The sequence below is a fragment of the Podarcis pityusensis genome (assembly GCF_964106645.2).
Source record: "Podarcis pityusensis genome assembly, chromosome: 5".
Classification (NCBI taxonomy): Eukaryota; Metazoa; Chordata; class Lepidosauria; order Squamata; family Lacertidae; genus Podarcis; species Podarcis pityusensis.
This window is the reverse complement of record NC_138032.1, coordinates 94261656-94286425: the sequence shown is the minus strand read 5'-3', so window position 1 is coordinate 94286425 and position 24770 is coordinate 94261656. Positions and strand designations below refer to the sequence as shown.

At 45.4% G+C, this 24770-nt stretch overlaps 1 protein-coding gene across 1 annotated transcript in view; it reads right to left on the bottom strand.

Moving 5' to 3' along the window:
- The window catches only part of SEMA3D (semaphorin 3D), a 177044-nt gene that overhangs the window by 80330 nt on the left and 71944 nt on the right, over positions 1 to 24770 (bottom strand). Inside the window, exons 4-7 of the mRNA XM_081005477.1 lie at positions 17258 to 17320; positions 14303 to 14422; positions 11493 to 11586; positions 2660 to 2788 (exon numbers count right to left, since the gene is read on the bottom strand). Coding sequence (XP_080861603.1) covers positions 2660 to 2788; positions 11493 to 11586; positions 14303 to 14422; positions 17258 to 17320 — 406 coding nt within the window. The remainder of the gene's footprint in view (positions 1 to 2659; positions 2789 to 11492; positions 11587 to 14302; positions 14423 to 17257; positions 17321 to 24770) is intronic.

Below are 24770 nucleotides of genomic sequence, written 5' to 3'. Positions count from 1 at the left end.
CCCAAGAGGCTCACTCCGGCACCACCGTGAAAGAGAGGGGGGCTGGGGAGAGGACATTGTTTCAGCTGCCCCATCTAGTTGTTGCTATGATGCTTCCCTGTGTCCTCAAAGGTTGTCCTTAACCTCTTCCCTGATTCTTTCTTCATTCCAGGGCAGACATACAGATAGTCTCGCCTTCAGTTCTCTTTTCTGCTACCTTTCTCCAAAAGCTCCAAAGCTGCTTCCAATTCCCATTTCTCTTCACTTGCTTGCATGGAGCCAATTCTCAGGCAAGTGTCACTGTGACCTTTCAGGGAGGCCATTCCTACCATCCCCTTCTGACTACTTAGGCCAGCAGCACAGCCACCATGGGTCTGCTATGGCGGGGGGCTTCCCCACTCAGAGCCACTTCCGTTGATTTCTATCAGATTTGTGCAAGAAAAGAGCTCAGTGACAAAAAGATGGGACACCTCCAGGGGTGGCTTCATATCTTGCCATTAAGGAGGGCATAGGATACAGGATCAGTGCACAGAAATACAATGAAGGTTGCCAGGGAGTGAGAATTCAAAAAGCAGAGCATTGTCTTGCTGAAGGCTGCAAGGCATACAATGGCCCTTCTGTGCATTGCTGGGAAGTCACCATGTTCTTTTGGTCAGGAGATCTTTGCTTTGCAAGTCATCCATCACAACCGCACAGTAACCCTGAATTATGGGAAGCCAGGTCCTCCATGGAAGAGACAATTAATGGCCAAAAGAAACACATTTAAATATTCGGTTGACGGACTGTGTATATAATGTGTCTTTAAATCTGTGTCTGTGGTTTGGGGTATTGCTTCAGAGTGTGTGTATATGTGTGTGTGTGTGTGTGTGTGTGTGGTGATTTTTAAAAGCGTTCACTAGTGTTTAAAAATTATCTTATTAGGAAAGGAAAAGAAGTACTTCCATTTAGGAAGCTCTTTTAATGTTCCCCTTAGTGGTATTTAAACTGCTTTTTGCAGGCATGAAATGTACCTTTATGGTCCAAAAGAGAGATGTTCCTATCTAAGGAGATTGGATTTCAACCTCAGTGTTTCAGAGAGATACAGATAACTGGTTTTGATCTAAAATTAACTGTTTAAAAGGCATACATGAAGGCTGCATTCCCAAAATGGGTGGGTGGTGCCAGTAAAAAGTGAAGCCAGATCAACCACTTTACCCAAAGCCCTGCTGGGCTCCTGCAGGAAGGGCAGAGAAGGGAGAAGGGAGCAACATTCTTGCTCTCCTCCATTACATACATTAAAAAACGACAAAAATGCTACTGCTGCTACTACTTCACAGATCTTGCGAAGAACCTCATTGTCATTTTTGCAGAAGCCTTATACAAGCAAGGCAAATAAATATCACTCTTGCTGAAGACTTCAGGATTAACATTTAAAAAAAAAAAAAATGCAAATTGAAATTGCAAGACTCCACCCCAAACAACAACACAAGCTTCCATCTCACCCATTGTGAGGCATGATAATTGAGGCCGGTAGTGTTTGCTCTTGCACAGTTTCTGTTTTCGTTTGCTTGTTTTCATCTCAATCAGATGTGCGTGTATAAAACATCTGCATGCATACCCAGAAAGGAAAATTGAGGAGGAATGGTTGGGTGTAAGAACAGAGAAGTACAGCCAAACTGCTGGTGTGGAGCTCGCATCTGGAAGGCTGTGTGATTGTACCTGCAGCCAGGTTTATTTGGAAAACTCCAGATTAGGACACACATGTCTAACTTTGCTGCACATTCTGTTTTCCTAGGGTGCCTGCCTGCCTAGGCAAAACTGGAACACAGGAAATGGCCTTATTTGGGGGCAGATCATCGCTCCATATTGCTCAGCAATTGTGTAACCAGTGACTAACAACAGTTCTCCAGGGTTGCAGGAAGGGAATATTCCCGGCCCTAACTGGAGATGCCAGGGCTACTCTGCCAATGCGCATTAAATCTGCCTTAGATCAGGGATCCCTAATGAAGTGTGGGCTCTGCATTCCAAGCTGCTCTCCTAGGCCAGGATTTTATGGCTTCTTGATATTTCTGCAGAGCTAGAGCTGTGGGTTAAACCACAGAGCCTAGGACTTGCCAATCGGAAGGTCAGTGGTTCGAATCCCTGCAATGACGGGGTGAGCTCCTGTTGCTCGGTCCCTGCTCCTGCCAACCTAGCAGTTCAAAAGCACATCAAAGTGCAAGTAGATAAATAGGTACCACTTTGGCGGGAAGGTAAACGGCGTTTCCGTGCACTGCTCTGGTTTGCCAGAAGCGGCTTAGTCATGCTGGCCACATGACCCAGAAGCTGTACTCTGGCTCCCTCGGCCAATAAAGCGAGATGAGTGTTGCAACCCCAGAGTAATGGTCAGGGGTCCCTTTACCTTTACCTTTAGAGATGTAAATTTCAATGGTAATTTGTTGGCTGCAGTGGCACAAACAGTTACGCATATACACATATCTATTCCATACATGGAACTGCCCTGTACAGAAGTTCCAGGTGTTCATCAGAGCACCTGCAGAGGGTTGGGTTGAGGCCTTGAACCCAACAGAAGGAAATACGTCAGGATGTCTGCGTCTGCAGTTGTACTATAGATGACAACTAGGCTGTGCAGTAAAACAGGATTCTGGGCTCAAAAACAGAAACTGTGCGTTCCCTAGTGACACATGCTTAGTTCTCTTACCACTGAGCCAGTAATGTTCTGAAATATCAGTCCGGATGTAATGGTGGTCTTGTGACGAACCCAGAGAACGTGTTAAAGCAGTGTCTTTGCCAAGGAAATCAGAGGCCGTTCCAGAATACAGATATTCATCTACAAATGGAAAACAAACAGAAACACATTATTTAGGATTAAGGCACGCAGACAGTGGTTGCTCTTATTTTGTAGACAATCTCAAAAGAGGCATGTAGGCCTGTGATCTCAGAACCATTGCAAATGTTGTTGTTTTTTCTCCTCCCTGGAGCCAAAAACTTTACTTTCATTTTTAAGAAACCAACCTGCCTAGATTGCTCAGTTACTCCAGCATTCCAGTGGGCAGCTCACAGTCGGAGAGTGGAGAGGATGGCCTCCCATTGTAGGTCCCTTGAATCTGAAATTCAGAGGAGCAAGTGGGAGCTGCAACAAAATGTAGCAGTGTGCCATTCCGTCAGCCATGCCCCTCCTCCATTCCAGTCTGCTTTGCACCCCCACAGCCCCCCAAAACCCAGCCACTCGGATCACACTATTGGGGGGTTTTGGGAGTTTTTCCCACTTAACAGACTTTTTAAAAAAAGATTTACATGCTTTTGCTAATCTCAGGGCTCCACTTAACCTGTGGGTGCTTTGTTCACGTGTGTGGTGCTGTTTTGTTCCAGCCTTTCTAAACCTGTGGGTCCCCAGATGTTGTTGAGCTACAACTGACATCACCCATAGCTAGCAAGGCCAGAGCTCAGGGAAGATGGGAGTTGTAGTCCAACAACATCTGGGGGAAATCAAGGGCAAATCAGACATTGAGGGAACGATGCCATTTGCGTGGCGAGTTCCCGCCCCCCACCAGGATAAATAAAGACATGAGACACCATAGTTTAAGGTTAAATGGGCGAATTAGGCCACAACTTTATTGAATTCAGGAATGAGAGGCATTGGCTTAGGCATTGGTCCTAACGACTATCCGGCTCCAGCCCATTTGCTGGAGACACGGGGAAGGGTTAACACTATATCGGGGGAGTCTCCTGCCGAGGCACGTCGACTAGGAGCTCCCCCGGGTCACCGCTCGGGGGCGTGCCTTTGGCCCACACCTCCATAGGCTTCGGACAGGGCCACGCCCCCCGGAGTCCTTTAACGGACCACCCTTTGCTCACTGGGGGGAGGTGATGGCGTTCCTCCCCCCCCACACATCCTCTTAACCCCTTCTTACCAATGCCTACTGCCAATGCCGAAGAGTTGTGACGAGTTGCTACGAGGTAGGCGAAAAACCAAATGGCTGTAAATTGCCAATTGGGAAAAATTCCTACCATGCCCCATGCGGCAACAGACCGAAGTCCATAGCAAAGTCAGAGACCTACCTAAAGCCTACCTAAAGGGAGGGAGGGTGGGAAAATGTGGGGGCTAGCCGGCGAAAAGAGGGCGAGCCCCCTCCGCGCCGGCCCTAAATAGGGCAGACCCCCTGCTCTCGCGGGGGCTGAAACCAGCCCCCGCTCACGTGGGGGGTGGGCGTGAAGCCCGCAACCCCACCTCCTGGGCAGGCCGGAAGTGGCTTTCCGTATCCAGAGGTTCTGTTCAGACAGCATTCCGAATCCATCTACAAATTCACTTGCATCAGCTGATACTGCAAACCAGGAGCAGCACTTTAAAGCAGAAGACTTGTGTTTAATTATTGCATCAAGTGACAGGAAGACAGACAGCCCTCCGTTCAATAACTGTGAGCTTGTTACACTATCCAAAACATGATTTGCATGCAGTATCCCTACCAAGCAAATCCTCTGTCTCTGCTTATTTTTCTATATCCATTTGACCCCATTGTTTTCAAATTATTCCAACACCGTTTGTCATCTGTGGACACCTGAGCTTACCAACTTCCGTACGCACCGTCTATAATGGCTGAACGAACAACTTCAAAAAACTTTAAAAAAGAAATCTAGTAAGAAATCTAGTGTGAAAATGTCCAAATCCTTGATTTAGGGCCAAACCAGATGTGATTGTAAACATGTGGCTGACATACAAAGCACTAGCTGTGCATTTTATCTCCCCGCCCCCATGCAACATTTAGCAAAACTTATCCTGTCCTGTACTCTTCTCTGCAACTGGCAGCCGATGATATGGAGAGGGGAGGAAGAATGCAGAATGTCAGAGCCCAAGGCAAACTCTTCCAGATAGTATAGAAAGGAAGAGGGGGGAAGATCTCCAGAGGCTGTTTTCAGCATCAGTCATGGTTTTAGTATTACATCTAATGGTGTCTATAGAAATTTGATAAAACAAAGTATGCTTTATGTGTATAAAGTCTGCTTATTATTATTATTATAAACAAACAGAAGAGTGTGTTTTTTTAATTTCCCCATTTTCAGATGACACAAGTCCTTTGTGCAGTGATCACAACACATTCTGAAAGGTAGGAGTCGTAATGAAGAATGAATGGTGTAATTAATGTCTGCTAACTGACAGACATGCTCAGTGACTGATAAAAGGGTTAAAAGAAACACCCCATCTTGCTTTAACCTCTGGTGACAAGGACCTTTCAGCACTTGGCTTGTTCTTTGATCTCCTGCATGCCTGTTAGCTCCTATGAAGAGCATGGAGATCGTGGATTGTTAGAAGACAGAGAACACAAAACAGTGAAATAACAGTGGCATACGTAAGAAGCGATGTGCTTGTGTGCATCAGTTAAGTTGTTTGGGTTTCCAAAAAAAGGATAATGTTCATTTAAGTCATTTCCAGATTTATTTCCATTTTGCATCATTACAGTGTCCTTCCCTTTCAAATGTTGGCTCACACATCAGCTTTTCTCCGTGTGATTCTTCCAAAGGATTCCCAGGTGCCATTGATGCAAACTTCCCCTAAAGGGCATCTGAAGTGAATGCAGGAGTTCGGTCTCAGATAAAACAGCTCAGGGCACTCCAAGGAAAGCCCAAAGAGATTCATTAAGAGAGAAAAGTCTCTCTCTCTCTCTCTCTCTCTCTGTGTGTGTGTGTGTGCGCGCATGTGTGTGCAGGGAGCAGGAAGAACACCCTCTCTAGCTACAGATTTCACAGAGAAACATATACAATCAACAACAATTGGAAGCCATTTCTACAGTCCTGCTGTCACATCCACCATGTTCATTGGGGAAAACCTGAAGGTACCATTAATAGTTGTATAGAAGATTTGAATTTGAGGAGATACAGTTTTGTCATAGAATCATAGTGCAATCCCGTGCAATGCTGGAATCTCAGCTAAAGCAGACATGACAGACGACCATCCAACCTCTGCTTATAAACCTCCAAGGAAGGAGAGTGCACAACCGAGGGAGTCTGTTCCACTGTCAAACAGCTCTTACTGTCAGAAAGTTCTTCCTGATGTTTGCTGGAATCTCCTTTCTTGTAACTTGAAGCCATTGGTCTGAGTCCTACCCTCCATAGCAACAAGCTTGCTCCCTCTTCCACGTGACAGCCCTTGAGATATTTGAAGATGCCTATCATATCTCCTCTCAGTCTCCTCCAGGGCCATCTTTAGCAGATGCGGCGCTGGGGTGCAAATATCCACCCAGCACCCCCAAATTACCACGGATAGTGGGGGGGGGCAAGCTGCCCACTGCCAGCCATATAGTTGGCAGAGCGCAGCTTCCATCCTAAGCCTCTGCAGGGATCGCTCTCCTCCCATGGAGGCTTGGGAAGCAAGCTGCACGCCCGCCAGCCATATGGTTGATGGGGCGCAGCTGGTGGGCATGCAGGGAAAGGGGAGGCCACTGGCAAAGCCTTGCAGCTCCCCCACTCACTGGGGCGCCCCAGAGAGGCTGGTGCCCTGGTGCACCACTAAGCCCTATGGGAAAGACAGCTCTGGTCTCCTCTCATCCAGGCTAAACACTCCCAATCATTCTCAATCATAAGGCTTGGTTTCCAGACCCTTGGTCATCTTGGTTGCCCTCCTTTGCACATGTTCCAGCTTGTCAACATCCTTGTGGTGCCCAGAACAGGTGTGGTCTGACCAAGGCAGAATATAACTTCCCTTGATTGGGACACTACATTTCTGTTGATACAGCCACTGTTCCTTGGGATTTCATCTTCTTCCATGAAGTCTCTAAGAAGGGGACACATTGCTGACTGTCTACCTGTGTTCTCCATCCTTCAAATCTTCAGAAAGGGTAGGGATCCTTGCCCATGACAATCCACCCCTCTTCCCCTTTGCATCTGGCCCCTGCAAGCTGTGCCCATGCGTGTGCCTCAGAAGAGCGGACATGATGAATGAAGACAGCAAACACAGGAACCAGCCCATTCACCCTGGGCCCTGCCTCCAAACAATGTATTTGCCAAGGAGCCTGTCTTGTTCTTGCCACTCCTGCGGTAAGCTTTCCCACATAGAAAGAGCTGGAGATTAAAGGCTGCCTTTGCTCTTTGGCACTGCCACATTGGAGTCTGCTTTAAGTTGCTCCAAGTCTAAGTGGTGGCAGAAAGCTGCTGTACCAATTCCATCTAATGTACGAGAGTCTGCCTTTCCAAATGTTTGTGGCGATGTGGAGAAAGCAGAGCAAACCACACCATGAGCCACTGCACAATAATAAAACAGTTGCCATGCAGGGAGCTTTTGATTTCAGCTGGCCTGGCTTAGGATATGATGATTCTGTACCCAAATCCTGGCACAAAATGAGCACTGTTTTCCACCCTTTGCTGGTGGTACAGAAGCAGGGGACTTTCAATGACTCCTGAGCGGAAGCTTGAACTGAAAGCTGTCAGTTTCCCTGGCCAACCCCAAAGTGCTCAGATCACCTGTCAATCAAGGGAGAAGGAGCAGATGTTACACCGCAATTCTCATCTGACCTGAAGGGGGCTAAAGCCTTACCATGGATGTGCGCAGAAGGTGGACAGAAGATCATACAGGATTTCTGGATCTCAATTATCCAGTAACAAAAAAAGACCACAGCACCAGGAATTCCAATGAGGAAGAATGCTGTTGCCCTCAAGTTCTGCTTGCGGTCTACCCATAGTCATCTGGTAGGGTCCTATGCGAATCGGATGATAGGGATGATGGGCCTTTGACTTGATTCAACAGGTCATGTTATGTTCTCATGCCTATTTTTAATTGACTGATCAATGGACAAGTTGCATATCTCTGAGCCTCAATGTTCCCCTGCTCTAAAATGGAACTTTATGTTTAAGAGTGATGGTGCAACTTGTTCATTAAGACTGATTATTATTATTATTATTATTATTATTATTAATCATCATCATCATCATCATCATCTCTTGGCTGCCTTTGGGAAAATGGTTCCTCTCTCAACAGCAGTGATTCTCACCTGTGAAATATCTGCATTAATGGTTGCCTTTGACCAGGTTGTTGTGCATTCCTCTTGCCTATTTTTCACATTTTGTTTGAATCCCTTCCCTGCTGTAACTCAGATGTAGATTTGTACTGATATAGGAAGGCGATCCCAGGGTATGGCTCATGGGGTGCCTGACATAGTTGGTTCAGTTCCCTAAACTGCCAGTTTCCATCTGGCTCCACCTCCCTTCTCTTAAATCTTGCCTTGGTTGGTAAGGTAAAGGTAAAGGTACCCCTGCCCGTATGGGCCAGTCGTGTCCGACTCTAGGGTTGTGTGCTCATCTCGCTCTAGAGGCCGTGAGCCGGCGCTGTCCGAAGACACTTCTGGGTCACATGGCCAGCGTGACGAAGCTGCCGCTGGCGAGCCAGCACCAGCGCAGCACACGGAAACGCCGTATACCTTCCCGCTATAAAGCGGTACCTATTTATCTACTTGCACTTAAGGGTGCTTTCGAACTGCTAGGTGGGCAGGAGCTGGGACCGAACGACGGGAGCTCACCCCGCCGCGGGGATTCGAACCACCGACCATACGATCAGCAAGTCCTAGGCACTGAGGTTTTACCCACAGCGCCACCCGCGTCCCTTGGTTGGTAGGTGTCCTTAAAAACCCACCTCCCTGGAGTCTCTGGCCACAGGGTTTGCAATTTGAGCCCTGGACATTTGGACACATCCTAAAAGTGGACTCTGTTTGTAGAACAGATTCATTGTTAGATATATTGTGCTTCCACCAACTCAGCTATTGATGCACCCTCTCCTTGTGACATTTCAAAGGTGCAGCAATGTTTCTTAGAACATTGCTTAATTCTGTCATAAATCATTGCCTTTGTATCAAAGAAAAGGGAGACTAGGGGAATTTTCCAAGCTGTCTTTAAAGAATGCTTTAGGGTCATTTAAAAGAGGTAAAACATTCCAAGACAGACAAGTCCTATTGTTGCTGTTTTTTAATAATGGAAGTCTGGGACCTCAGCAGGGTCAGGCAATAGGAATCATCAATCTCGTTATCCGAGAATAAAGGGTGAACATTAGTCATATTCTTTTTATAAATACACTGTGACCAGTCCTTCAAAGAAACTTCTCTTTTGGCACAACTAAGAATGCCAGGGTGGATCTCTCTTATCTTCTGTAAGGCATACAACTTGATGGACAATTATGAAAATGTGGAGGTGCTCAGAAACAATAACTGTGACAAAGATAGCCAAAGTACATACAGAAACAGAGGAATTAGTCTTACAGTGCATGACAGCGAGTCTCTGACTCTACTCAAAGCTACGATTCAAAGGCAGGAAGAAGACCGGGCAGTATTGCACATTCATGTCGTATCTTACAGTGCAAGCTTAATCATGTCTACTCAGAAGTAGGTCCTATTCCTTTCAGTGACTTCATTACTTCCAGGTAAGTGAGGCTAGGTTAGCAGCCATTTTTGTAAACAGGGTTGTGTTGAAATTTCTCAGAAAAAAATGATTTTCTGACTAAATCCTTCATTCCACAATATGAGCTAAAAGGGGTTTCATTCTACATTGAGGGAGCCAAAATACCTCAGAGGAAGAAAATATCAGCCCCTGCAATCTATTTTACAAATTCCCATCCACCCTAATTGTGCCACCTACAAATAGAGTAGAGAATTTGGGGGAGTTGTTTTCACTCAGCTCTAGTAAGAAACAGGTCTTTCTGCAAGTGAATGTGTGTCCCTTAGGGCTTGTCCACACTTTACTTTTGCTCGCTTCCAGGCACAGGTCCATGCTTTGAAGCTCAGAGTAATTTTTATTTTCTTTCTTTCTTTTTTGGAGCTTTCCCCATGAAAACCCTCTCTTTAAAGCTGGAGCGCGACAAATGGCAATTCTGGTTTTCCTTGGATTGCTGGTTGCTCCAGTTCAGCTTTGAAGAGCGGGTTTTCATGGAGACTGCTCTGGAGGGGGAAATGAGCACTCAGAAATGGAGCTTTACAGCATGGAGAAGCCCAGAGAGAAATGCATACACAAATATGACATAAATGAAGGAGCTTGGAAAAACTGGCTGTGTTGATTATGACAGGCATGTACTTAAAATACATTCAAATACACGGGACAGGGGGTGGCACTGTGGTCTAAACCACTGAGCCTCTTGGGCTTGCTGATCGGAAGGTCAGCGGTTCGAATCCCCAAGACGGGGTGAGCTCATATTGCTCTGTCCCAGCTTCTGCCAACCTAGCAGTTCGAAAGCACACCAGTGCAAGTAGATAAATAGGTACCACTATGGCAGGAAGGTAAACAGCATTTCCATGCACTCTGGCTTCTGTCACAGTGTCCTGTTGCACCAGAAGCGTTTTAGTCATACTGGCCACATGACCCAGAAAAACTGTCTGAAGACAAAAACCAGCTCCCTCAGCCTGAAGCAAGATGAGCACTGCACCCCATTGACTGGACTTAACTGTCCAGGGGTCCTTTACCTTTTACCTTTTTTTTTACTTCAAATAAATTGGATAAGTGTTCCATATGAAGCTGCATAGTATTGCTCTAGCTCAGAGATGACTGGAAGCAGCTCATTATAACCATAGAAGAGTGTGGGATAGCCAGGCTAATGTAACCAACATGCTTAACTCTAATTAATGCATAAGGGGTTAAGACCATAGAGTAAGCTGTCCTGCCAGGCTAGGTCACCCCACTTACCTTGGGAGGAAGGGTTACCAAACTCTTGGTTCTCCCAGTGCACCATGTGAACCCTACCAGCAAGGAGGTCTAAACTGGGGTGCACGGCTTAAGTAAGCCATTTTTATATTTCTATACAAATAATTTAAAAATTCTCGCTACTTTGGAACGTACGTTTTACTGCCCGTCTTTTCTGAATGCTGTGTGAAAAAGCACATGTATCTGAGCTTTGAAGAGTTTGTAAGAGGTTTTAACTTACCAAACATGTGGCCCCTTTCTATGCTAAGGGAAGCAGGAAGCAACTTATATTTCAAAGCTCTAACAGTCTATATTCCTGCATTGTATTTTGCTGCATATTTTGTGATTTCAAATCTCTGCTAGGGCTCTCTCACCAAAGAGCAGTTGTTCCAAACCTGGATCTTAATCATCCAAGGAATTATCCTTTTAATTTTACCTAGTATTTTTCACCAAAATACTAAAAACCAATAAAAAGCTTGCTGGATCGTGCCAGTGGCTTATCTAGTCCATGACTCCCAGCCCTCCTGCAGTTTCTAGCCACTGGTATTCAGAGGTATATTTCTTCATGTAGGTATTTTGGCATTTATTTATAGACAGCTTTCAAGTGTTTGCCTCATATGCGGCTTTCAAGTGCGTGCATCGTAATCCTTACGACAACCTTGCAAAGGAAGGTTGCCATTATTAGCCTAATGCTGGAGACTGGAGAGGGGGAAAGTGGACTGAGTCTTAGTTTGCCATATAGCAGGTTCATTACAGGAAAGGGATCTGCATCAGGGACTTCCTGGTTCATAAGAGCCACTCAGCCAATATGCAACACCAGCTTTTAAGCTGAATGTTCTTATAATATAATGAGCAGGAAATTATTGCTTCTGCTAAACTCTTACCTGCCATGACGGATGCAAACGGCTGCTGAGGATCAAAAGGACATTTCAGTCTGCCAGACTCCAAGTTGTGAGCATCAAATCTGAATGCCACATCCTGCGAATAAAGGATATTTTCATTAGTCCAGGAGCGGTCTGATTTCTAACGTAAAAGCCCATATAGGAAAAGGCAGCAAACTGAATTATACGGCTCAGATTTTCTTTGCCATTTTCTATAGCTGCCTAATATTTCCCTTTCATGTGCTGATTTATGTTCTTGTCGCTGAAAAGCAAAGCATTAAACTGGTGATGCCATATATCTTACAAGTCAGCCTAGTTTGGGCAAGGGGAAAGCTGTGTCAAGCTGCATAGCAATGGGATACTCAGCAATAGCTCTGCTCATTCACAGTACAAGGTTTACACCCTGCTCAATGGAGCCACAGCCCGGTCACAACATATATGTGTATTGACATGTTTATCTTCCTAAAGGCAAAGACAGGCACAGCGTAACAGGACAACTCACATAATAGTTTCCCCACAACTTTGCAGCTGAACTGACAGGCTGGTCTTGTACTTCCCACCCCCTTCAACTCAACTGCCTGACTACTACTCTTTCCTCCTGCAGTGAGGGAAAGTGAAGGAGGCATCCCACCAGTCACAGAAGTGAAAGGACCACCCATTCCTCCATTTGCAGCAGGCTGGAGCATGGTGAGCCCGATCCTCTCACTTTGTGCTGGGATGGAAGGAAGGGAAGGAGGGAAGGGCACCACCTCTTCCTGGGCCCATGCAAAAAAACAGGACATTCTCTACAGCTGTCTCTGGCTGAGAAGGTGGTAGCTACTGCAGGAGAAGGAAAGGCAGAGTCTCTGGAAAATGGAGGTGTTGGTGCTTAGGGAGAAGACTTGACACCTGAGCACAGAGTTCGTTTGCCGGTATGCATATCTGTGAACTGCGGCTGCTCCTCTACTTCACGACTCTCTTCACCTGAACGGTGCTAAGAGACTGCTTTGAAAGACTAGCATGCTATCCCTCCAGGATAATGAACTCTTCAAACCTTTTACATGCAAGAAAGCCTGGTTAAAAATGTGTGGGATGACTGGTGAATGATAACATAACCTTGCAAGGCCAAAACCTGAAGGGTTTTGGGTGTCCTGGAGGGCAAGGCAGTTGGTGGCAATAGAAACATGGAACTGCCATGTTCCACAAGTATACCTGTTAAGACCAGCTGCAGGGAAGTAACAGCCAGGGATAGCTGCACTCTTCCTACCCACTTTGTAAGCTCCCCGGGGGGCCTCTGGCTAAAACTCTAGTCTGATTCAGCCGGGTAGGTCTCACATCTGTAAGTTTTACGATAACCAAAGGCACGGCCATCTTGCTTCCATGAAATTAGACTTGGCATCGACTGCAATGGCAGAAGGCCTAGATTTTTTAAATCTCCTTGTGCTGAACTCTCTGACCCTTCTGGAGAGAGCCTTGCATAGTTTAAAACCAGGTTGTAAGCCATCTGATCACCAGCCAGACATTTATCTTTATACAGAATGGCCCAGGACGGCAGGTAGCTGGCAGGTCTCAAAGGCTGACCAGCAGGCATGAAAAGCTCATTAGAGGAAGGAAGAACATCTTGAGATTTTTGCTTCCACAACAGGAGATTAGAGTCTCGATTCGCAACAAATCACAAGTGTGTTGTTTGATAATTACAAAGATTAGTATAATGGTCATCTGGCCCTTTGAAGCTACAGAATTAGATAGAAAGAACTTGGCACCACAGCACAGCTTGGCTTTTGTATAGAGGAAGCCTACACTCAGCTATGAGGCTCTTGCAAGATAAATTCCTTCTCTCCCACTTTCCCCCCTTTTGTTTTTGTCTCGATGGGGTGCTGACTATGTGTCTCAGAGTCATTCCCACCATCAGAGGCAGCCTTCATTTATCTATCAATTTATTTATTTACACATTAAAAGCTTTCAGAATCTGCCCTTCAGCTAAAGGTCCCGAGGCGGAGGACTGTAAACATTCAAAATTAAGCATTAGCAACATGATGCGAAAGCAGAAACAAAATACAACACTGTTTCATTAAATGTGCAATCAATCTCAAAACAAAAACCGCACAGTGGCGGAGAACTCTCAGTCCCCAGCACACCTAATGGAGGGAGGCATGATACGCCTTGACATTCCTTGACTTAATATTATTATTGCTCAATTTCTGTAGCATCCGTGTGTAACGTACTTTGGAATGCTCAATGTATCCTCTAACAAGCTCTGGGCCACATTCAACTAAAGAGTTGTGCCAGTGGCGGCTAGTGCAATGAGCCCCGAAAGTGCAGCAAGACTCCCACTCCCAGATGGAACAATCGACACAAGACTGGCTTCCACTCTAAGGATGGAGAGAGGTCCAGAGAGAAGCATGTTTTAGCAGGGACTTGGACTGGAGTTGCCAACATCCAAATCCATCTCTCTAGCCTGCCCATTTAAATGGGCCTAGTGTGCTTCCTTTCTCTGGCTACCATTCCCTGCTGGGGAAGGTCACGCAAGCCATCTGGGTTCAATGGGCCCGTTGCACAATTAATCACCCGCAAAAGCCAGCCCATGCAGAATGATATTAATCACCTTGTTTGAGCGCAGAGGTTTGCTAACGTGCAATATGCACACATCAAAAATGTGAGAACATGAGTTCTTACACGACTGGCAAAAACTTAACATTGCCCCATTGTTTGTATAAAGGGCTGTCAGATCATTTTTTATATGGCCATAGACTGTATTTTCAAGGGAATGATGGATGCGAGGGAAAGTTAGAGCCATTCCTTGTCATGCACCATTTGGGAGTGGATTAAATTACCTCTTTGTGTGTCCCAAGCTCTATGTAGCCACAGACCGGGTGGAAAGCTCCCGTACCGCAGACATAAACATGGGTCCTGTTGTAAGGCTGTAGGACTCTGATGAAGTTGGCACATTCTGTCTATTGTGGAAAGAAGGGCAGAAATTATTCATCATCATTAGCTATGCAATATTCCATTCCATTCCATTGCCAGGCCAATATACTTCATGATGCCGAGGAAGGTTTGAAACAACTTGGAGAAATGTCTGGCAGAAAGCCGGCAAACAGGGTTTATTGTTTTAAAACTAAACATTGCATAACACCCAGCTTTCACACCAAGCCATAGTTAAGGAAGCTGAACTGTGGCTTGGCATCTGAATTGACAAACCATGATTTGTGATTGGGGAGTATACCAGAATCACAAATCATCGTCTGAAGTGGGTTTGCAAACCGTAGTTTGAGCTAAATATAGTCTAGTGGGACATCCAAACCAATAAATTACTGCATTACTTGATGGAAGCAATGGATTTGCAGAGATGGAGCAGGAAGAGAAAGCCAATGAACAGCTCAGAACAATTGTTTGAGCACTGCACATCTAAAAGCTCAAACCATGGAATCATGGATTGGGTTCTAAATTTTTAGTGCCCGTGCTGGCTCCAGGTTTCAGGGGAAATAGAGGCTGCCTTGTTCCAGGTCAGACCATTAGCTCACCATTGTCTATGCCAGGCATAGGCAAACTCAGCTCTCTAGATGTTTTGGGACTACAATTCCCATCATCCCTGACCACTGGTCCTGTTAGCTGGGGATGATGGGAGTTGTAGTCCCAAAACAGCTGGAGGGCCGAGTTTGCCTATGCCTGGTCTATACTGACAGCATTTCAGACAAAGGAGATTCTCAGCCCTACCTAGAGATAATGGGGATGGAGGTTGAGACCTCTTCCCTTGGGTAAGTGTGGTTTATATATAACCTAGTCCAAGCATAGGCAAACTCCGGCCCTCCAGATGTTTTGGAACTACAATTCCCATCATCCCTAGCTAACAGGACTAGTGGTCAGGGATTATGGGAATTGTAGTCCCAAACATCTGGAGGGTTGGAGTTTCCCTATGCCTGACCTAGTCCATCTCCTTTGATCTCAGGGCAGGGCACATACCGTATTTTTCGCTCTATAACACGCCCCCGACCATAACACGCACGTAGTTTTTAGAGGAGGAAAATCTGTAGGCATGCCACCCGTAGGCATTCCCTCCATAACACGCACAGACACTTCCCCTTACCTTTTAGGAGGAAAAAAGTGAGTGTTATGGTGCAAAAAATGTGGTAATTCCCATAAAGCATACTTAATGATCTATAATGTCATCATTATATACAAGAAATGTCCTCAGTGGGTCCCCCTCCCTGAGTGGGTCCGTCTCCTCCTCACTGAGGTGTCCACTGGCCATGGATCCTCTCTCTCTCTCTTCCCAGTCCTCACAACCACCCAGAAGCAAGTGGAAACTGCTGCTCTGGTGTTTCGCTCTTGCCACAGCTTGCAACCTCAGAGAAGACATGTAAGCAGGCAGAGATGTCAGTGAGGCTCTGGGGATCAACAGTGTGCCCCCCAAAGGACGTGGTCCTCAGCAGCTGCCCAACAAAGTCTCCCATTGACTCTAGCCCAATGGTTTGGTATGACGTCCAAACTAAGCTACTGGGGAAGAAAATGGTCTGGTTTGGATAGGTGGGGAGAAATGGAGAAATTAAGAACAGTTGTGCCCAGAGGATTGTGGGGCTTTAGCTCAGCACCGTGTGTGTTTGGCATTCAGGAGATCCATTGTTCAATTCTCATCTTCTTTATTGAAGCAACTCTTCTCTTGCATAAGCCAGCAGCATGGGTTGGTTAAAAAATAATAATATTCTGCCATCAACTAATTACTGTAATATTAATGCACAAGTCTGCTTCTGTTAATATGCTTTGCTCAAGCTGTGCTCTGCACGTTCCTTGCAGAAACTGGCTTTTTCAACAGGCGTAAATGAAAATGGAGTAAATCCACATAATTTACAATTCTCACGGACTTCAAAGGGCTCATGCTGAATGATGGAAACCTACAAGCTCCGTTCTGTAATGAATACTCCCCCTTCAATAGGGAGCATTGCCACAGTTCCACTTCAGTCAACGTTGTCCTTGAAGCGCCTTTATTATGCCTTGTTGTGATGGATCAGAGCATCTATTATGAAATACGCATTCAAAAAAGAGAATGGAAGGAAACCCTGCCTTACCAAGGCTTGACTCTTGTGCATCAATCACTCTGTATCAGTTGGCCTCACTTTCTTAACATCCCATCACACTTGAACATGACTAAGGAACTAGAGCTGAGCTGAGGTTTGAGGTCCCGTCCCCCCTGCCTTTATCAAAAAATAATAATTGAAGGAGGCACTGGGGTAAAAGGGAGGATGAAAAAAAGAAACCATTTTGGAGTGAGGAATATATATCTATATAGATCCCAGAGGGTGATAAACAATTGGTGACCTTTTACTTGATTCCTTTTTTAGAATTATCATCTATGCCAGGCATAGGCAAACTCCAGCCCTCCAGATGTTCGGGACTACAATTCCCATCATCCCTGACCACTGGTCCTGTTAGCTAGGGATGATGGGAACTGTAGTCCCAAACATCTGGAGAGCCAGAGTTTGCCTATGCCTGATCTATGCTGCCACTTTCACCAACGGAAATACAACTGGTGACCCACTGGGTCACTCATCTTCTCGATGCGTCTCTGTTTGAAGGTCATGGCGTCAGAATGTAGGATTGTCCCACAGGGAGTGTTGGCATTAAAGAATGTGACTCCACCACCTTTCTCTTCCAAACAATGCCTCACATTGCATTCAGTGGGGTTTACTCCAAGGTAACTGGGGATAAGACTGAAGCAGAAACCAACAAACATATTTTAAACAGTGCGCACACAACTGAAGGCAGTTTCCATCTGCATGTACTGTACTTACCTGTGCATCTTTCCCAGCTAGTTTGCATAAATCCACCTTGTCCTTTGTTGCTGGCCAATATATCTGCAATCAATTTAGAACAGGTGTTTTAGTATCGGAAGATTTCACAATTGATATAGGTAAGGGTTTTGGTGTTGTTGTTGTTTTGCATATCTGCATTCCTGTTCTTCCTTCAAGGAACTCAAAGAAAGGTTGGGGTAAAAAAATCATTTCCAGAACTCCCTCCTTGCAGGCACAGATCTCCATGCAGAAAGGCATTCACATTAAGCTGAGCAGATACTCTTCCCCCCACTTTGCAACTGGCCATGTAACTCATGCAAAGCAGCACGCAGGATGCGACCCATTCTTCCTGTTCTTCTCAGGGTCATGTCCCACAAGGTGCTCACAAATGCAGCTGACTTCAGGACCCTCTTTTTACTTGCCTATCAGAATTTATCGTGCTTCAAGCGGTACATGTTTGAGGAACCCTCAGCGAACATGAATGGGGTCCTTCATTTTTATCCTCACAATCCCCACCCCACCCCCAATGCAGGTGAAACAAAATCTCTTGTTTGAGGCAGCACAGTGAATCTGTTCTTGAAATCTAATTCCAGTAATTTTCCATAAGCCATATTTGGAGGAAAATACAGATTACACTGACCTCACCTCTCTAGCTCACTACTGGGGTGATGTTAATGCTTCAAAAGCTCTTATTAAGATTTTTTTTAATTTTTTTTTTACAATGCTCAGATCAGAAACGGGCCTTTCCAAATGTCAAAACACACAAGACCATTCTTTAGCTTGATTCTTTAAAAGGATTTAATAGCAGTGCAGTGATAACTGATTATTCAGTAGGATAATGTCCATTGGTATTAGCTAATGTCCAGTATCATGGGAATCATCCATTAGTATTCTCCCAGGATGACCACTTGGAAGAACATCTAAGCTGACTACTTAGAGAAACCCAATCCATGCCAAATAAACAATTAATCTACATTTTTTACAGCAATCTCACATATTGGAGTCTTTTAACTGCTTTAAACCTTCGACTGAAACTAGAAGCACATTAACAGTGTAATCAGAAATAGGATTCAGAGGAGGAGAAAGGCATCAAATCTACGACCACATACCATATTTTTCGCTCTATAAGACACACTTTTTCCCTCCTAAAAAGTAAGGGGAAATGTGTGTGCGTCTTATGGAGTGAATGCAAGCTGCACAGCTATTGCTGAAGCCAGCAGAGCAAGAGGGAGAGCTGCGCAGCCTTCACAGTGATGCACGATGAGGGACGGAAGGGAGCTCTTACGGAGCCCCTTCCGTCCCTCATTCTGCTTTGCTGGGAAGCCAGCAGACCAAGAGGCACTGCACAGCTCTCCCTCTTGCTCTGCTGGCTTCAGCAGAGCAGCGCAGCGCCTCTTCAGTAAAGCGGGAGGAGGAAAGGAAGGGGCTCCGTAAGGGCTCCCTTCCTTTCCTCCTCTCGCTTCGCTGAAGAGTGTCGCTTCGTCTCACCTGCCTCCTCCGATCCCCCCAGCAGGGACAACGCTGCTAAGCGGCCAGCAGATCCAGCTTCCCCAAAGAGGCGGATGGACCAGAGCCTCCTTAGCCTGATCCTCCCTCCTCCTTCCTCTTCAACAATATTAGATTCCTCCTCTAAAAACTAGGTGCGTCTTATGGTCGGGTGCATCTTATACAGCGAAAAATACAGTATATTTGAAAGAGGTCTCCATGTGTGTTCGGAGTGGGGAAGTCTCATAACTTCTTATTGCTCTAGCTTCAGGCTGCTGTTGTAAAGCGGCCAAGAATCATGCCTCTTAGGAGAGCTGCAGGGTTTGGATCCCAAAGATCCTAAACTGCGCCCACCCTGCCCCCAAATGCCCCATTTCAGGATTTTCTGCTTGCTACCAGTGATGGAAAAACCAGCAGTAGTAGCTTTCTGTCTGCCTTGGGCAAAGCTGGACAGAAACCCCATAACTGTTGGTGCTTTTTTCTGCCAGCAGAGATCACTGGAGAGACAAGTATATGCAATGCCAATCTCCTCCACCCATCACCATTGGGGTTTAAGATTGCACTATGTTGTATAAGGCCACATCCTGCAGACACTTAGACACAAATCTAATTAAAGTCAAAGGGACCTATAGCCGAGTATACATTTATAGGTTTCCAGTGTTAATCAGTGAGATTTGATTATTCTTTTAAATTCTGTGTAGGGAGCCAGGGAAAGCACCTCACAAGCATTTGACACCATAACATTGTTTTGTACTTTTCTAAACTACTAGGTGGGACGCGGGTGGCGCTGTGGTCTAAACCACAGAGCCTAGGGCTTGCCGATCGGAAGGTCAGTGGTTCGAATCCCCACAATGGGGTGAGCTCCCGTTGCTTGGTCCGAACTCCTGCCAACCTAGCAGTTTGAAAGCACGTCAAAGTTCAAGGAGATAAATAGGTACCACTCCGGCGGAAAGGTAAATGGCGTTTCCGCGCACTGCTCTGGTTCACCAGAAGCGGCTTAGTTATGCTGGCCACATGACCTGGAAAAACTGTCTGCGGACAAATGCCGGCTCCCTCAGCCAATAAAGTGAGATGAGCACCGCAACCCCAGAGTCGTTTGCGACTGGACTTAATGGTCAGGGGTCCCCTTACCTTTACCTTTTTAAACTACTAGGACTTTATATAATCCCTATTAAATTGTTTGCATGAAGAAAATTTTAGAGATTGTTCTGAAAAACGCTTCCTTGCCAGCAGCACAGCTCCGAAGAAGTTACTTAATATTCTTGTTTAAAGCACAATTTCCTGTCCCCAAACAAACATTTCCGACCCACAATGCTCCAAAGAGCAATAGTTTTTGATGTATCCTCTCTCTGTCTGTGTCAGGTGGGAGGCCCAAACAGCTGATGCACAAGAGGGTTCTGGGGAAACGTCTCCTCCATTTATCTCTGTGTCCAGATGTGGCTGAGGCTCCCGGAACACAGAGAGCCTGAGCATTGGCAGCTGGTCAAAAGTTTGTTGCTCCTTGATAGCACACTCATTACAGCAGACGTCATGGGCGGATCCCGCAAACAGTTCCACAGCAATAATCAGAACGCCTCCTATCCTTGCTTAGCCTCCTGAGCAGTGCAGTGTCTCATGCAACTATCTCAAGATAAATATTTCAAATGCTCTTAGATTATTATTATTATTTTCACATGATACTTAGGAAATATCCTAACCATGCTCCACCATGTCATTGTGGTAATGTCATTAACTTTGGGGAGCAATTTTGTGGGTAAGCTAGAAGCTACACAGCCCACGATACGGATAGGGGGAAACCACCTCAGGCACGGACCATATTTGTCCTTTTTAAATTGCTCTTAAAAGCACAGCATTTCAATATTGTACAATAAATGATGTTGGTTTAGACACCGGGTTGGTCAACACTTTTCCGGGCAAACCCTCAAACTGCCTCTATACGCATGCCTATTTCCAACAGAAACAGAAGACTCTGTATAATTCAGATTTATTTGCAGGGACTTAAACAATAAAAACACGCTTATTTGTTCAGCAGACCTAATTCCCACTTCAGATCACGGGATCCATCTTAAATATCATATGGCAGCGTTTCCAAGTCATTTAACACTCGTATCATTTGCAGGAAGGCATTTAATATTCCAATTTACTGCTTTGGTCCCCAGAGGCTACCTGTAACGGAACGTATTTTGTCAGATGACTCTGAATTCCTAGGCAGACAAAGGACACGCTTGAAGCCCACACAGCTCCCCGTGTGTGCGTAGGAAAGCCTGGAGCAAGGCCGGGTGGCACCCAGCCAAGGCAAACCGCGGTCAGTCTAAACACAGCGCAGCACAAACACCACATTCTGACGCTTATTTGCTACTGGGGAGTACCTTTCAAGCGCTGAGGTCTTTCAAGTGAGTTTGATATACACCAAGCCCAGCAGGAATGGTACATGTATCGTGACCAGGGGTGCAACTACAAAGAGCAATTAAAGAGGAAGGTGGACAGGCAGAGATTCCTTCGAGACCGTCATTCCAAAAGCCAGACCTATAAATCTGCCCTGGGGGACTTAAATAGGTAGAGTTGCTGCCAAAAGACTGGGGCACCCACAGATCCCACGGGGATCGCTAGGGAGGCAAAGGAGCTCAGAATAGCAGTTTACCTTTTATAGTAATTAAAATATGCTGCTCCGTAGCGATAGCCCATAATGATAAGCCTGGGAGAGAAGCTTATCAGAAACAGGCAGACTCTTCTGCAAAACCGTAAACAGAACCTGCAATTTATCCCTGCGCGTCACTAACCACAGCCCAAGGAGGACCAAGGCCTGCCAAAGCTGATCGGAGGATATGCTCCTATGTTTGTTTACTTACTCGAAAAAGCGGCAAGCGTTTGTGCAGAAGGAGAAGCCGCAGGAATGAAATTAGTGTTCCTCTTCGGCAGCTTTGACATGCAATGCAGAGCATCGTTCTTACAGCATTTACTGTGTGCCAAATGTTTTGCTATAGAGGCTGTGGATCAAATCTCACCTCTGCCGTGAGCTAGAGGTTCAGCGGGTGCAGGGCTGCTTCTGAGAACATCGACCACACACCTTCTTTTGTGATCCAAAATATCATGCCATGACACCAATTCCCAGCCCTGCAAACACTGCACTTTGTGAAGTGGATTGAGGATTGAGGAACTATGAGCAGGATGACCTCCTGTACTGCTAGATGCTATCAGGCAGTGATGGTCAAACTTGGCCCTCCAGCTGTTTTGGGACTACAATTCCCATCATCCCTGACCACTGGTCCTGTTAGCTAGGTATGATGGGAGTTGTAGTCCTAAAACAGCTGGAGGGCCAAGTTTGGCCATCACTGCTATAGGGCAAGAGAGGCCCTCAGATATTGTAGGATTCCAGCTCCCATCATCCCTGGCAAGATCTGGAGGGCCACAAAGGATGGGATAAGCTTCAGAACTGCTACTTAGGACCAGTAGCCATGATGGGTGGACCCACACCATACCCAAATGTAGAGCACATGGCGTTACCCAAAGAATCCTGGGCATTGTAGTTTGCTAAGGGTGCTGGGGATTGTGGCCCTGCTACACTTCCCAGGATTTTTTCAGGGAAGTCATATGCTTTTAATGTGTAATGAATATGTGGTGTGGATCTGCCCAATAACTGCTACATTATTTAGTTCCAGCCTTAACCAGAGATGCTGACTTCTCTGTCTCTGCTGAGCCACAATATAGAGAAAATAATGCTGATTTACCTTACAGGATCATTGTGAAAATACTGAGAAAGTTTGCACTCTCACTTCACTCACTCTAAAAGTGCAATGCTAAGCAAGAACAAAGAGGTACATAAGCAAACTGCACTGGCTTGGATGGTCAACAGCTTCAGCCATGGGAAAACTAGGCTGCCTGTAGATTATTTTATTGGAAGTCCAGCCTTAGTGGGTGATTTAAATCCTCTTTCCCACCTCCCATCAAATAACTTAACATCCATTGTCTGGGACAGCCATCAATACCTGAACCAATATGCTTTTGAATTATTATGCTTGTGGAAAAAGTAGAAATCGATGACAGAGGGACAAAAAAAATACTTTAATTACAACAAAATATAATTATAGTCTCAGTTATTGCAACGTATTATATTCAAATCAAAAGTTTTCTCACGCAAGCATCTGGTTCCCATATTGCACGGTTTCAGGCTGTTGACAGCTAAGTAAGGAGATTGCCATCACCACAGATACCCATGAGTTCAGTTTTCTGTTAGGCATTGTTGAGAAACTTGTGTCTCATCAGAGCGTTATGGCTTTTGTACGTACGGAACATTATTCCAGCTTCTAAGACTAAGGCTGCAATGATATGCATGGGAGAAAATCCTACTGCTCTCAGTGGGACTTACCTCTGAGTTGACATGCATACGATTGTGCTGCAAGGCTGTGATCCTCTACACACTTAAGCCCCATTAAATGGAATGGGATGTATCTCTCAGTCAACCTACACAGGCCGGGGTGTGTGTGTGTGTGGCAATCATTTGGGGCTGAGCTCCTCGGGGTTTAGAACAGGACCTGATGCTTCTATTATGACAAATGGTATTCAGTGGACACCTAATGGTGGAGGGGAAAATCTACATTAACATTAGAGCCAGAGATGAAAAGCATCCACTGTTCACTTATGAAAGGGAAGGGATCACCTTGAAAGGGACCAAAAAAGTAATTAATCCTCAAAGTATGGCTCTCAATAAGATTTATTTGCCTTTTGCTGCCAATTGCTGATTAGCTAGGATACTCTATGTGGTTAATCTAAAAAGCGTTGCCTTCACCCTAAATGCTTTCAGTGATGTCTGCATGTAGATAAATATGGATGTTCCTTATGTGATTAATCGTGTCCTCCTTACAGAGGGCACATGTTGTGGTGAGATCAACGTGTTGTGGGGTTGTTTGGATAACCAAAATGCCCGATTGGTGTTCCCTCATTGCTGGGTTCAATTTGGCCAATGGGAAAGAAGGCAAACAGTTTGAAGGACCTATTTATACCCATGCATGTGTCGTAGAGCTTCCTCTTTTCGCTCGTGCATCAGAACACCCACCCACCTCCCCCTATATTTAGGGTTTTTTCAGCAATTGACCTTGCTATGCCGTCATGCGTTGTCTGTCGTTGGGACAGGGGCATGGTAGGAATTTCCCCACTTGGCTGACTGGCTGTTGCCATTTGGGTTTCGCCTGCAAATCATCACAACTTGTAAGATTGCGGATAGGAACTGGTTCAAAGTGGATGGGGATGTGGAGCTCTGCCGATCCCTATGTGAAGGGTATTCCATTAAAGGAATCCAAGGACTCAGCTTGGTTTGGTCAACCCCCGAAAAGGGGTCGTGCCCGTGCTTGAGTCCAGGGGAGCATATGGGGAGTGAATAGAGTCTGTTCCCAGGCTTTTCACCTGCCTCAGGTGTTCACCCTTGGCTGACCTATGATGGAGCTCTGGGTCAGTGCTGCCTGCAAGGATGCAGGGAGCTAGTCGAACCAGAGCCTATGCAACCAGTCACTTATCTGTAATCAAAAAAGTTGTGGCCTAAATTCTGCCAAAAACCAAAGCTAAAATTTGAGTTGAATGTGTCTTTATTGGGGAGGTATCGGGATCTGAACACGCAACTGATTTGATCACTCTATGAAGGAGGGGGAAAACTCTAATCGATTAGGAGTATTACACTGGGGATATTTGCAAATTCTGTGTGTGTGCCTGTGTGCTTGTGTATTAATTTTATCACAAAGTGAAAAAAAATAGATTATATCACAAAATGTGTATTTAAATAGTATTTTAGCTCAATGCACGCATTTCTAACTATATCTTATTTGAAAATGTGTCTTGTGGAAGACTGCATGCAAGATACAACATCTGCACATTTATTCATCTTGCAAGACAACACTTCATGTTTGCTAATTTTTTAAAATTTCTCAATAAAGTTTTGTTTTTTAAAAAAAAGTACCTTGTAAATGTAAAAGTACCTTTCACTTTGTTTTTTTAAATGAGAACTGTGTGAAATCTAAAGGATAATTATGTTCCAATC